Genomic DNA, 14,645 nt, shown 5'->3' with positions numbered 1-14,645 from the left:
GGTTAAAAAATAAACCATTGACATTAACTATTTAAAAATTCATAAGGCAATCGTTTGCTCTGGTGTTTTGTATCAGTCTGTTGTAAACATAATTTGAATACTTTGTGTCCCTAGCTTAGTAAGCCAACTCAAAGCAACATAGTAGAAGTACATAGTAAATTAAATCAATTCAGCCCATTGCCTCTGAAAATATTTTCTTATTTGCTTCTCTTGATTCCATTTATTAATTTATAAATTGATATACTAAAAAATTGAAAAGGTCAATTCATGAAAATAATACCCAGTCCAAATTTCCACTCTCTTCATGGTTGTTCTCAGTTTCTCGAGCCGTGTGGGAGGAGATGGTTAGTGCTTGCTGGTGTGGTCTTCTTGCAGCTCTTTCACTGTTGCTGGATGCCAGGTAAATACTAATGAATCTTTCTATCCCTACATGTTTCTTGTTCTTGCAATTAATAGACCGAACTAAAACTATCAAAGGGTTCATGGCAACTCTCCATAAAACTTATTTGGTATCAAGCAAAAAAGTGAGGTGATTTCTGATATCAGAATTTGTCACATCTGGACCAAAGTTTCTACATGAATATGCTTTTTTTGAAGTTCAAATTAAATTTATTATCAAAGTTACATGTATGTTGTATATACTACCTTGAGATTCATTTACAGGAAAAATGGAAATGCAGTAGAATTTACAAAAAAACCACATAAACAGTCGGACAGTGACTGTGCAAAAAAAGACACACTGCAAATTAAAAAAAAATAACACAGAGAACATAAATTGTAACGAGTCCTTGAGAATAAGTCTCTAGGTCATAGAATCAGTTTAGAGTAGTGGTGACAGTGGGGGAAAACTGAAGCAGTCTGGAAAAACTGGCACATTCCTCGAGTCTCCTTGTAGAATAGCACCGGAATTGAACCCCAGGCTCCAGGATGCCCCGAGCTTTAATAGCGTCGCACTAACCGCTTTGTTACCGTCGCGCCCAAAAGCGTTTGCAATCTTGAGATGGAGACACGAGAGTGTGGAAACTGGAACCTGGGGCAAGAATAAAAACGAGCTGCTGGAGGAGCTCAGTGGGCCAAGCAGCTTCTGAAGAAGGCAATGGTTTTGGGTTGGCGTATAGGTGAAGAAGGAAATGGTTTTGGGTTGGCGTATAGGTAAAGAAGGAAATGGTTTTGGGTTGGCGTATAGGTGCATTATGATTGTAAAACCAACTTGCCTGATATCTTCATATGAAATTAAACTTTGTTATTCTAAATGGTTATTAAAGGACCTCGAGTCAAAGTTGATTTTGAAAGAAAATAGGTCTCTCAGTTTGAAATTCTAAAACTTTACAGCAAGCACTTTAGTCCCAAGTATGTATGCCTAAGAGAAAATCTAATGGTTATGCAGCATAGATTTAAAACTACAGGTGGTTGTTAAAGGATATTTGAGGAAAAGGTAATTCATTCCATAAGTTAATGGATGTCTGGCATTCCCCTGAAAGGGTGCCAGAGGCAAACACTCCTTATCTGTGTTAGAAGTAAAGTACCTGGGTTCCGCCACTTAAAAGATGTTAGGCTGAAAGCTGGAAAGTAAGGTTAGTTTGAGTAAATCCTTTCTAGGTGGAGAGAACGCAGTGACTAAGTAAGGCTGCAGTAGCATGTGTGGGCTCTTGGAGAGTGAAGACACCCTGTCAGACCATAAGAAAAATAACACACAGAAACAGAGTTGGTCTGTCCGTTTCACTATTCTATCATGGCTGATTTACTATCCCCCTCCACCCCATTCTCCTGTTTTCTCCCCATAACCTTTGATGTCCTGTTTAATCAAGAATCTTTCAGCCTCTGCCTTAAATATACCCAATGACTTGGTCTGCACAGCCATCTGTGGCAATGAATTCCAGATTCACCACCCTCTGGCTAAAGAAATGTTTTCCTCATCTCTGTTCTAAATGGACGTCCCTCAATTCTGAGGCTGTGCCCCCTAAGTCCTACACTCCTCCACTATAGGAAATACCCTCTCCACATCCACTCAATCTCAGCCTTTCAATATTCGATAGGTTTCAATCTCATTAGCAACTATGGGTCCAGAGCCATCAAACACTCTTCAACTGTTAACCCTTTCACTCCTGGGATCATTCTCATGAACCTGTTCTGGACACGCTCCACTTGGCACATCCTTTGTTAGATAAGGGGTCCAAGATTCCTTACAATACTCTGTGCAGTCTGACCAATGCCTTATAGAGCCTCAGCATTATTTCCATTCTTTTGTATTCTAGTCTTCTTAAGATGAGTGCTAACATTGCATTTGCCTTCCTTACCACCAACTCAAGCTGCAGTTATGGAATTCTGCATGAGGACTCCAAAATCCCTTTACATCTCTGAATTTTGAATTTTATCCTCATTTAGAAAATAGTCCATGCCATTATTCCTTCTGCCAAAGGCAATGACCATACATTTCCCTACACTCTATTCCATCTGCCACTTCTTTGCCCATTCCCCCTACCTGTCTAATTCCTTCTTCAAGCATCCTCCTTCTTCAGTCCTACTTTCCCCTCCACCTATCTTTATATCATCTGCAAGCATGGCAACAAAGCCTTCAATTCACTCATCCAAGTGATTGACATATAATGTGAAAAGAAGCGGTCCCAACACTGAACCCTGCAGCACACCACTGGTCACTGGAAGCCAACCAGAAAAGGCCTGCTTTATTCCCACTATTTGCCTCCTGTCAGCCAATGTTCTGTTCATCTTAGTATCTTTCCTGTAATACCATTGGCTCCAACTAACCCGGGGGCGAGGGTGTAATACCATGGGCTGTAACTAACCCGGGGACAAGGGTGTAATACCATGGGCTCTAACTAACCCGGGGACGAGGGTGTAATACCATGGGCTCTAACTAACCCGGGGACGAGGGTGTAATACCATGGGCTCTAACTAACCCGGGGACAAGGGTGTAATACCATGGGCTCTAACTAACCCGGGGACGAGGGTGTAATACCATGGGCTCTAACTAACCCGGGGACGAGGGTGTAATACCATGGGCTCTAACTAACCCGGGGACAAGGGTGTAATACCATGGGCTCTAACTAACCCGGGGAGAAGGGTGTAATACCATGGGCTCTAACTAACCCGGGGACAGGGGTGGATTGCTCTAAGTGCCAAGCTGATTTAGAGAGGTGGAGACCGGCTTTGAGCTGGGTGGTGTGGGCCGGGCCCTAAGGTGAGGCACAGTCCGCTGTTTTAACAATTTAAACGCCAGTGCAGATAGACAGGAAAGGCAGGTTGTCAGATCTGGAGGTGAGAGTTGGGCCGATTTCGTTTGCTCTCCCACAATGTTCACTCCTCTCTTCGCAACGAGGAGGCCATGAGACTGCCCTAGCCGCTGTGCTTCATGTCTGCGCGTTTCACTGCGATTTACCCCGTGAGAACTGAAACTGAGGCTTTGGCCTACTCCAGGCTGCTCCTGGGATTCGGATCTAAGGACTCAATTCGATTCGGAATGCTGTGCTTCTATTGTTTGAATGATTTGTTTTTTTTCCTCTTTTTTTGCGCATTGGGTGTTGGTCTCTTTTTTAATTGGTTGCTTTCAGGTTTCTTGCTTTGTGGCTGCCTGGTAGTGGACAGATCTCAAGGTTGTATAACTTAAACATTCTTTGATAGCAAATGTACTTCAGTCTTGAATCTTATTTTGTTTAGCAGCCTCATGTGCAGCATCTTTTCAAAGGTTTTCAGAAAATCCAAATAAACAACATCCACTGACTTTCCTTTGTCAATCCTGCTTTTTATCCCCTCAAAGAATTCCAAAATGTTTGTCAGGCAAGATTTCCTGTTTAGAAAGTCATGCTGACTTTGGCATATTTTTATCATCTGTCACCAAGTACCCCAAAACCTCATCTTTAATAGTAGACTCCAACATCTTTCCAACCACTGAAGTCAAGCTAACTGCCTTATAATTTCCTTTCTTCTGTCCCTTTCCTTTCTTGAAGAATGGAGTGACATTTGCAATTTTCCGGTCTTCAAGAACCATCCCAGAATTTAGTGATTCTTGAAAGATCATTTAGCAATGCCTCCACAATCTCTTCAGCTACCTCTTTTAGAAGCCTGGGGTGTAGTCCATCTGGTCCAGGTGACTTATCTGCCTTCAGACCTGTCAGCTTCCCAAGCACCTTCTCCTTAGTAATAGCAATGACAGTCACTTCTGCCCCAGACAGTTGAATTTCTGGCATTCTGCCAGTGTCTTCCACAGTGAAGACTGACGCAAAATACTTATTAAGTTCCTCCACCATTTCCTTGTCCCTCATTACTACCTCTTCAGCGTCTGATATCCACTCTCACCTCCCTTTTACTCTTTTTATATATATATATATATATATATATATATATATATATATATATATGAAAATACTTGTATCCATTTTTATATTAGCTTACCTTCATATTATATCTTTTCTCTCTTTATGGCTTTTTAATTGCTTTCGGTTGGTTTCCAAATGCTTCCCAGTCCTCTACCTTCCCACTAACTTTTGCTATATTATATGCCTTTCTTGCTTGTATGCTGTCTTTGACTTCCCTTGTCACCCATGGTTGCCTCGTCCTCCCTTTAGAATGCTTATTCATCTTTGGAATGTATCTTTCCTGCACCTTCTGAATTTTCCCAGAAACACAAACCATTGCTGCTCTGCCATCATCCCTGCTATTTTCCTCTTCCAATTAACTTTGGCCAGCTCCTCTCTCATGCCTCTGTAATTCCCTTTACTCCACTGTAGTACTGATACATCCAATTTTAGCTTCTTCTCAAACTGCAGGATGATTTCTATCATACTATTATCACTGTTTCCTTTACCTTAAGCTCTCTAATCAAATCTGGGTCATTACATAACACCCAATCCAGAATTGCCATTCCCCTGGTTGGCTTAACTACAAGCTGCTCTAAAAAGCCATCTCGTAGGCTTTCTACAAATTCTTTCTCTTGGGACCAGCACTAACCTGACTCTCCCACTCAATCTGTATATTGAGGTCCCCCATGACTATTGTAACATTGCCCTTTTGACATGTGTTTTCTATCACCCATTGTAATTTGTGGCCGGTTATCTGGGTAATGTTTGGTGGCCTATATATAACTCCGATCAGGGTCCTTTTACCCTTGTAGTTTCTTAACTTTACCCACCGGATTCTACACCTTTGGATCCTATTGTACCATTAAGGATTTGAATTCATCTTTTACCAAAAGAGCCACCCCACCACCTCTGCCTACCTGCCCGTCCTTTCAATACAATGTGTATCCTTGGATGTTAAGCTTCCAACTGTGATCTTCTTTCAGCCACAACTCAGTGATATCCACAACATCATACCTGCCAATCTGTAACTGTGCTGCAAGATCATCCATATACTGCGTGTATTTAAATATAACACCTTCAGTCCTGTATTCATCACCCTTTTGGATTTTGACCCCATTACACTTCAACCTTTTCCACTGACTGCAATTTTGCCATATCATTGGCCTGTCCTTCCTCACCATCTCACTACACACTGCATGTACTTGTATGCCAACTTCCCCATCCTCAGCCCTATTACTCTGGTTCCCATCCCCCTGCCAAATTTGTTTAAACCCTCCCAAACAGCTCTAGCAATCCTTGCAAAGATATTGGTCCCCTTTGGGTTGATTTGTAACCCATCCTTTTTGTATAGGCTATACCTTCCCCAGAAGAGAGTCCAGTGATCCAGACATCTGAACCCCTGCCCCCTGCACCAGTTCCTTAGCCTGCATTCATCTCCCAAATCATCCTATTCTTACCCTCACAGGCACATGGTACAGGCAGCAATCCAGAGTTTACTACCCCGGAGATACTGCTTTTCAGCTTTCTGCTTAACTTCCTGTATTCTCTTTTCTGCACCTCCTCCCTTTTCCTACGTATGTCATTGGTATCAATATGTACTATGACTTCCAGCTGTTCACCTACTCCCCTTTAGACCCAATCCGAGGCATCCCTGATCCTGACACCTGGGAGGCCACATACCACCCTGATGTCTCTTTCACGTCCACAGAATCTGCATTTTGTTCCTCTAATTATGAAATTTCGTACCATTACTGCACTCCTCTTCTCCCCCTTCTCTCTGAGCCACAGAGACAGACTCAGTGCCAGAGACCCAGCCTCTGTGGCTTCCCCCGATAAGTCCCCCAAGACCCCCCCCCCCCCAACAGTACCTAAAGAGTTATGCCTCTGATTGAGGAGAATGGCCACAGGGGTACTCCGCATTGGCTGCCTATTCCCTTTCTCTCTCCTGACAGTTACCCAGGTACGTGCCACCTCTAACTTAGGGATGGCTACCGCCCTATAGCTCCTATCTTTGTCACCTCTCATTTCCCATATGAGCTGAAGGTCATCCACTTGCTGCGAAAAAGTTTGTGAACCCTTTGCACTTACCTGGTATTCTGCATTAATTACTCATAAAATGAGGGCTGATCTTCCTCTGAGTCACAATAGTAGACAAACACAATCTGCCTAAACTAATAACACACAAACAATTGTACTACTAAGGACACTATTTAAATATTCACAGTCTCCGTAGAAGGAAGTATTTGAACCTCTGGGATATTAAGGCATCCGTTAGTCTTGCGAGACCATGGATCTGCGCCTGGAAAGTCTTTACTCTCCAGGACACAGGCCTGGGCAAGGTTGTATGAAAGACCAGCAGTTGCCCATGCTGCAAGTCTCCCCTCTCCACGCCACCGATGTTGTCCAAGGGAAGGGCATTAGGACCCATGCAGCTTGGCACCAGTGTCGTCGCAGAGCACTGTGATTAAGTGCTTTGCTCAAGGACACAACACGCTCCCTCGGCTGGGGCTCGAACTCACGACCTTCAGGTAGCTAGTCCAATGCCTTAACCACTTGGCCACATGCTCACACACCTCTGGGATAATGCCTTCTACAAAAGCTATTTGGAGTCAGGTGTTCCAATCAGTGAGATGAGATTGGAGGTGTGGGTTGCAAAGGTGCCCTGCTCTATATAAAAAAAAAGTTAGGTTACTGACAGAGTGCTCTTCTCAAAAAAGATCTGTTTATGTGCACCATGCTTTTATCAAAAAAAACTTACAGAGGACCTTGTAAGAAGAACTGTAGAGATGCATGAAGCTGGAAAAGGCTGCAAAAGCATTTCTAAAGACCTCAGTGTTCATCAGTCCACAGTAAGAGAAATTGTCTCCAAATGGAGGAAATTAGATACAGTTGCTACTCTCCCTAAGGGTGGGTGTCCTGCAGAGATCCCACCAAAAATACAATGTGCAATGCTAAAGGAGGTGAAAAAGAACCCAAGGAAAAGACCTGCAGCACTCTAGAACTTGCAAAAGTCTCTGTTCATGTGTCCACTATAAGAAAAACACTGAACAAAAATGGTGTTCATGGAACGACACTATGGAGGAAAGCACTGCTCTCCAAAAAAATATTTGCTGCAAGTCTCAGGTTTGCAAAAGACCACCTGGATGTTCCACAATGCTTCTGGGACAATGGTCTGTGGACAGATGAGGCAAAAGCTGAAATTTTTTGGCAGAAATGCACACTGCTCTGTTTGGAGGAAAAAGGGCACTGCACGCCAACATCAAAATCTCATCCCAGCAGTGAAGCATGGTGGAAGGAGCATCATGGTTTGGGGCTGCTTTGCTGCCTCAGGGCCTGGACGGCTTGCGATCATTGCAGGAACAATGAACTCAAAATTGTAACAAGACATTTTACAGGAGAATGTCAGGGTTGCGGTCCATCACCTGAAGCTTAATAGAAGTTGAATGATGCAACAAGACAATGATCCGAAACACAAGAGTAAACCAACAGAATGGTATAAAAAGAAGAAAATTTGTGTTTTGGTACAGCCGAGTAGAGTTCAGACCTTAACCTAAATCAGATGTAAACAACAGGAATTCTGCAGATGCTGGAAATTCAAGCAACACACATCAAAGTTGCTGGTGAATGCAGCAGGCCAGGCAGCATCTCTAGGAAGAGGTACAGTCGATGTTTCAGGACGAAGGGTCTTGGCCTGAAGCGTCGACTGTACCTCTTCCTAGAGATGCTGCCTGGCCTGCTGCGTTCACCAGCAACTTTGATGTGTGTTGCCCAAATCAGATGTTGTGGCATTGCCTGTTCATGCAAGTTATCCTAGAAATATTGATGAACTGAAACAGTTTTGTATGGAGGAATGGTCTAAAATTCCTCCCACCATTGTGCAAGTCTGATCAGCAGCTACAGGCAATGTTTGGTGGAGGTTATTGTTGCTAAAGGAAGTTCTATCAGTTATTAGATACTAGAGTTCACATACATTTTCCAGCCTGTACTGTGAATGATAAAACAATGTGTTCATTTGTTACATGAAAAGTACAATTGTTTGTGTGTTATTAGTTTAGACACATTATGTTTGTCTATTATGGTGATTTAGATGAAGATCAGAACCTTTTTTATGAGTAATTAATGCAGAAAAACAGGTAATTGCAAAGGGTTCACAAACTTTTTCTTGCAACTATATTTGCCAGGGAGAATAGAGGTCTCCCAGAGTTCCCACACCTCACTTGTGGGATATACCATAAAATCTGGACCTGCACTACTGAGTATTAACAGAAAAATAATTACTAGAAACTTATTAACTAACTTAGAACCTCTGTCTGTGCTTGCCCACGCCTGTTCTTGCCTTAGCCTGTTGAGCCAAAGCCTAGCTACTCTAACACTGTGCACTCACAAAATGTCGCTCTGCTTACATGTCACTTTTTATCGGTCCCATACTGATGGCAGCCAAAAGCCCAGAGCTCTTTTTAAACCTTATGCTTTGTGACCAACAAATGACCTATCGTGCTGATTGCAGCCCACTGACAAGAGTCTCATCAAGTGGATGTAGAAGATATCATGGTATTAATTTTGAAAATATCTTCAAAAGACGATGCCCCAAAAAGGTGGCATCCATCATTAAGGACCCCCCCACCACCCAGGACACGTCCTCTTCTCATTTCCGCCATCAGGGAGAAGATACAGAAACCTGAAGATTCACACTCGAATTTTTTAGGAACAACTTCTTCCCTTCTGTCATTAGGTTTCTGAATGGTCCATGAATGCTACGTCACTAGTTCACTCTTTTTTCCATTACTTATTTATTTATAGTTCTGATTGTAACTTACAGTATGGACTAGGTGAGAGTAAGAGTTCGGCACGGACTAGAAGGACCAAGATGGCCTGTTTCCGTGCTGTAGCTGTTATGTGGTTATGTTTTCTGTATGTCACTGTACTGCTGTCATGCAAATAATTTCATGGCTTACGTTGGTGATAATAAATCTGATTCTGAAAAGCTGGGAAGTTCACTCCTGGTGTTTTGGCCAGTCCTGATCTTTCAACATTTATCATCAATAATAGATTGCGGTTTTTGTCGCATTGCAGCTCATGGGACACCGTTGTACATAAATTGACTACTGTTTCATGCATTAAAACTAAATGAATGTCACCAAGTCAGAAAGTTAATACAGCATGGGGAAAAACTTGACAAAGCATGTTCAATGGTTGTGAAAGGTTTTATGTACATATACAAGTTAGTTTTATGGCCTTCAGTATAGAAGAATGTGTGCACATGCTGTGTGTACATTTTTTATTTTATTTATCCCTTTTTGTTTTCCTCATCCATCCTCCACTGTCCAAATATTGACAAATTGAAGCTCAGAATATATCTAGTACAGGGGTTCCTTAGATCTACAAAATCCAACTTTATGCAAATTCTCACACATATTTTTAAAACATTTTTTCAGAAAAATGTTTCATTGTCATTAATGGAAAGATACAGTATATATATTTCATGAGTTAATTTTGAGTAGTAAGGTTGATTATTCAATGAAATGAATTACAGCAAGTGTTCATAGGTTGAATGTTATGAACAGCTTTAGAAAAGGGACATTTCTGACTGATAGAGAAATTGGCTTATGAAACAGAATGCGGACCTAACCCAGGACTGCCTGTACTGGTTTTCAGTAGAGTTAAAATTCAAATAAAATGAGAAGATAGCTATGCTGGCACAGTGCAAAGTTACAGAAGTGAATTTTAATAGGCTGTGGGCTGATACGGAGCTCAGTTCCAACTGGTGTTACCCTCATTTGAGTGCATGCTTCTGTTTAGAATGACAGTTCCTATGGCTCAGTGGCACCCTCCGGAGGTGTAGTCAAGTTTTGCATCAGTATTGCATGTGTGCCTCTTAGCATTTTCTTCAACTGAAGTGATTTTATAGAGGCTTCCTGTCTCGATATACAGTGAGGTTTTTTGTTTAACTTTCCAATTGTTTTTCAAAATATTCAAGACACCATTTAGAATCAGGTTTTTAAAAGATCAGCAGTGCCTAAATCCACCAGCTCTCTAGGTTTTATGGCAGATAAATTAAAATAATTCTCAAAGAATATTCTACTTGGATATTTCAATGCAGTCACCTCAGATCTACACTGCACATGCACGTAAGCAGTGGCTAAGAGTTACGCGTGTGATGCCTGCAGGACTAAGCGATTGTTCCTGTTTAGTAAAATATTCCATGTGTGAAGATTGGCCGTTTATGCAAAATGTTGGTGGGTGGGTTTCAGAATCTTGTGTTAAGGGATGGGGAGGAAAAGGCCAAAATTGGCTTTGCAAATAGAATGTGGATATTACACCATTTGTGTCAATTTGATGTTTCTTTGGTTCACTTTTAACATCTATTCAAAAACAAAACTACTCTTAAATTAAGGTATTGTATGTAGATTAGCTTTCCTTTTCCCTGTTGTGGTCACTGATGTTTCCAGTTCTGTTAGCGTAAGAGAAGGGCTTTGAAGCAGCCAGTGGTTTTACTGCCTTCACCGGACCTTAGTTTCAAAGGCCCATTTAATGTCAGAGCAATGTATACAATATACATCCTGAAATACTTATTCTTCACAACCATCCACGAAAAACAGAGGAGTGCCCCCAAAGAATGAATAACAGTTAAATGTTAGAACCCCAAAGTCCCCCCCCAGCTACCCTCCCTCCCACGCATAAGCAGCAGCAAGCAATGATTCCCCCCCCCACTGGCAAAAAAAACATTGGCACCCACCAAGCATACAGCAAAGACATAGACTTGCAGTACTCCAAAGACTACTCATTCACCCATTATTCAACATACCACAGGGTGTCTCTCCCTAATCAGGGAGAAAGAGGTGTCTCCGTTTCACAGCAAGAGGTGAGACATAACAAACAACTTGCTGTTTTATGATGTTAAAAGTCCATCGCTTTTTCTGAGCTCTGTGCCCAAAGATCTCAGGTCTCCAGGCACAGCCTTAGATCTTCCATCTCCCACGACACACTGTTCTCCTGCCCAGACACTGACCTCCAATCCCCCCATCTCTAGAGCCATGAAATCTTGGACCTCCGAAGGCAAGCGAAGATCTTAGGCCGTGCCCTTGGCATGCCAAATAACAGCCAGTCGTGAAACCCCAAGAGAGGTCCCATTCCCATGAAGAACCGTAGTCAGTGTGTAACTCCAGGTCAGGGTCTTCAAAAGAACGCTGAAAAGGGAAAACAGAGATATTAAGGATAGAAATGGAGCTGTTTCTGAAGATGCAAGCAGAGGAGTTGCCGTTAGGTGCCATTGATTCTCCTAAGCTGCTGCTCCTCCTGTTCAGTTCACCTTTATAGTTTTTCAGTAGTCCATACCATCGAGTGAATGGAGTCCAGATGGTTAGAGTAATACAACATGGGAACAGGTCCTTTGGCCCAACTAGTCTGCAGCACCCACAGCACCCTCCCTGCTAGTCCTACTGTAGTTACCCACGTTCATCCCATAACCCTCCAGACCCCTCCACACCACATACGTATCAAAATGCCTCTTATATGTAAATGTTGCAGTTATACCTGCTTCAAACACTTCCTCTGGCAGCTCATTCCAGGTACTCATTACCCTATGTGAAAAGAAGTTACCTCTCAGGTCTCTGTTAAATCTCTCCCCTCTTCTCTGGTATCCATGCCCTCTAGTTATGGATTCTCCGAACCTGGGGAAAAGAAGTTGACTATCCATTCTCCTCATCCCTCATTCTCCTATGCAACAGTGAAGAAAGATCCAATATGGCCACCCTCCACTAAAACTCAGCCCCTCTAGTCCAGGCAACCTTGTTTTAAATCTTTTCTGCACCTTTTCCAGTTTGACCATGCCCCTCCTGTAAAAAGGTGACCAAAACCGTGCACGATACTCCACATGCAGCCTCACCGATGACTTGGCAGCCCTGATGGTCATTAAGAGGGCCATGTCACCCTTTCATTGTTAATATAACTAAAGAACCCCTTGGGATTATCTTTAATCCTGGCTGCTAAATCCATTTCATAGGCTCTATTAATAAACTAATTCTGATTCTATTTGCCCTCCTGATTTCCCTCTTAAGCCTGGTCTTAAACTTTTCAGGCTTTTGCTGTCTGTTTTCATCTCAGGAAAGCAATTCATCCTTGAGTTTTGTTCCAGGACAGTGTAAATCTGCCTATGGCTACTCTTACAGACATTAAATGTTTATGAATAAAGCATCAAGGCGCAAACTGAATCTTGGCAATGTTCCACTGAAATTTAATCGCAGTTTTTTCTCACCCCACTGTGATGTTACAGTAGGTATGAATTTGAATCCCACTATGAAAACTGGATGATATAAATTAAATAATTAAATGCCATTGTCATCTTTGGTCACCTTGAATCTGCCAGATTTAAAAAAAAATCATCTGGTTCATCTTCCTTCCTGCCTAGCCAATGTGACTCCAATATCATAGTGATGTGGTTCATTTTTTAACTAACTTCTGAAATAATCTAGCAAGCCATTGAGTTTAAGGAAATTTACTGAGGCCAAGTGACATTGACTTGCCACTCATGTAAAACTGAACACCTTCCTGAACTGGGTAATTCTGTACCACGTCATAAAGTGGCATATATGTTTTCTGAATCTGAACAATTTAACTACATTGAGCACACACAAAATGCTGCTGGAACTCAGCAGGTCAGGCAGCATCTATGGAAGGGGAATAACCAGTCTTCGTTTCCAGTCCTGATGTTGCCTGATTTGTTGAGTGCCTCCAGCGTTTTGTGTGTGTTGCTCAAGATTTCCAGCATCTGCAGATTCTTTTGCATTTATAATTTAAATACACTGTTTGGTGACAGCTTGTGCTATTCAAGTAGTTCAGAATTGTTTAACCACACAGGCTGGAAAATTGAGAATAACTTGATAAGAAAATAGAAACCCATCTCCTTTCACTCTGTTTTTCTTCTCAGCAGATTGTCTACACGAGCAGAGAACTAATTTTTAAGCAATTGAATTTCTACCTTCAGAATTTATCTTGTGAAAGTGACTCCTGGAATTTCTGAGATCTGATGTCTTAAGCATTGCAAAAAAAAATGTTGTGACACAATTTTTTCACTGTATAAAGTATTAGAATCAGTGGAATTCCAGGAATTACATTCACAAGGTAAATTTTGATGGTAGAAATTGGTCTACAGAGTCTGACTTTTCAGCAGAAAGAAGGTAGGTGTTCAGTATTTTCACAATGACAAGTTGCAAGAAGTACCTACGTAATCTCTCTTTCTCTCTCCCTCCCTCCCTCCGTCCCTCTCTCCCTCCCTTCTGGCACAATGAGCTGCACCACCTTGCAACCCACCTAGCCTAATCACAGGACACTTTACGAAGACCAGTTCACTTACCAACTGGATATCAGCAAGCATCTTGAAACTTTGCTTTGTACCAAAAAGAAGAGAATATTAAAAACTCTTGTGCAACATTAACTGAGTTGAAACTTGGTAATTCCTGCATTCAGAATATGTAGGAAAATTAAGTTTTATTTGTTGCTTTGTCTGTTGTATTACGATGTGGTAGTTGTTCACTACAATACATAGCTTATTTGTTTTTACAGTACTGACGAAACTGCCTCAGAAAACATCTTGAAAGCAGAAATGACTATGGCATCCCTCTGTGGCAAATTAAGTCTCATTACGCCAAGAGATGCCTTCATCACAGCCATTTGCAAAGCCTCGCTACCCCCACATTATGCTCTGACAGTGCTGAATAGTTCTTCTGGTGGCTTTCATAAAAGTGAGTTGTTTTTATGTTTTGCATGTTTCAAGTGATTAAGGAATTGAAAGCAATCACATCAGCAGGATTTTGTATTTTTGGTTAGCAGTTATATGGTTAACTGTTGTACTAAAGCCTGATGTAACATTTTCACTAATTTTGTTAAAAATCTTGTTTCAGATAACTTCATATGGAATGAATTTTAGTTATAGTTATAACAAGATAATAATGGTGATTTTTCAATGATCATTCTTTTTTCAATAAAGTAAATCACCTTCATTGTCGTGATTGTTACATAGTTCTGAAGCTTTTGGTGAATGTATTATTTTATGAGTGAATAAAGTTGATGAGCTGGTGGTGGAGGCAGTTTAGATTTATTTGCATGGGCTCTGATGAAAGAGCATGTGTAAGAATACTTGATCTTGAGAGTGAAAGTTCTCAGCTTTTGAGTTTGTCTATCTGTCATTCATTCTGACCATTGTGTATCCCATTCACTAGTTTCATATCCCTTGTCCAACAAAGTCTGCCTTCCCGAGCAGGGAAATTTCAGTTGTTCCAGCCTCCTCCTTTTGTAAGGGGTGTGTGGTAGGATAAATTTTTCAGAGAAAAG

The 14,645-nt window shown here is 41.6% G+C and overlaps 1 protein-coding gene across 7 annotated transcripts in view; it reads left to right on the top strand.

The window, feature by feature from the left end:
- The window catches only part of mon2 (MON2 homolog, regulator of endosome-to-Golgi trafficking), a 165,089-nt gene that overhangs the window by 93,294 nt on the left and 57,150 nt on the right, over nucleotides 1–14,645 (top strand). For all 7 annotated transcript variants that reach the window (XM_072268246.1, XM_072268241.1, XM_072268242.1 and 4 more), the window contains 2 exons: nucleotides 319–400; nucleotides 13,878–14,056. In XM_072268246.1, coding sequence (XP_072124347.1) covers nucleotides 319–400; nucleotides 13,878–14,056 — 261 coding nt within the window. The remainder of the gene's footprint in view (nucleotides 1–318; nucleotides 401–13,877; nucleotides 14,057–14,645) is intronic.

The sequence above is a fragment of the Mobula birostris genome, chromosome 9 (assembly GCF_030028105.1).
Source record: "Mobula birostris isolate sMobBir1 chromosome 9, sMobBir1.hap1, whole genome shotgun sequence".
In the NCBI taxonomy this organism is placed as follows: Eukaryota; Metazoa; Chordata; class Chondrichthyes; order Myliobatiformes; family Myliobatidae; genus Mobula; species Mobula birostris.
This window is presented reverse-complemented; position numbering and strand designations above follow the sequence as displayed.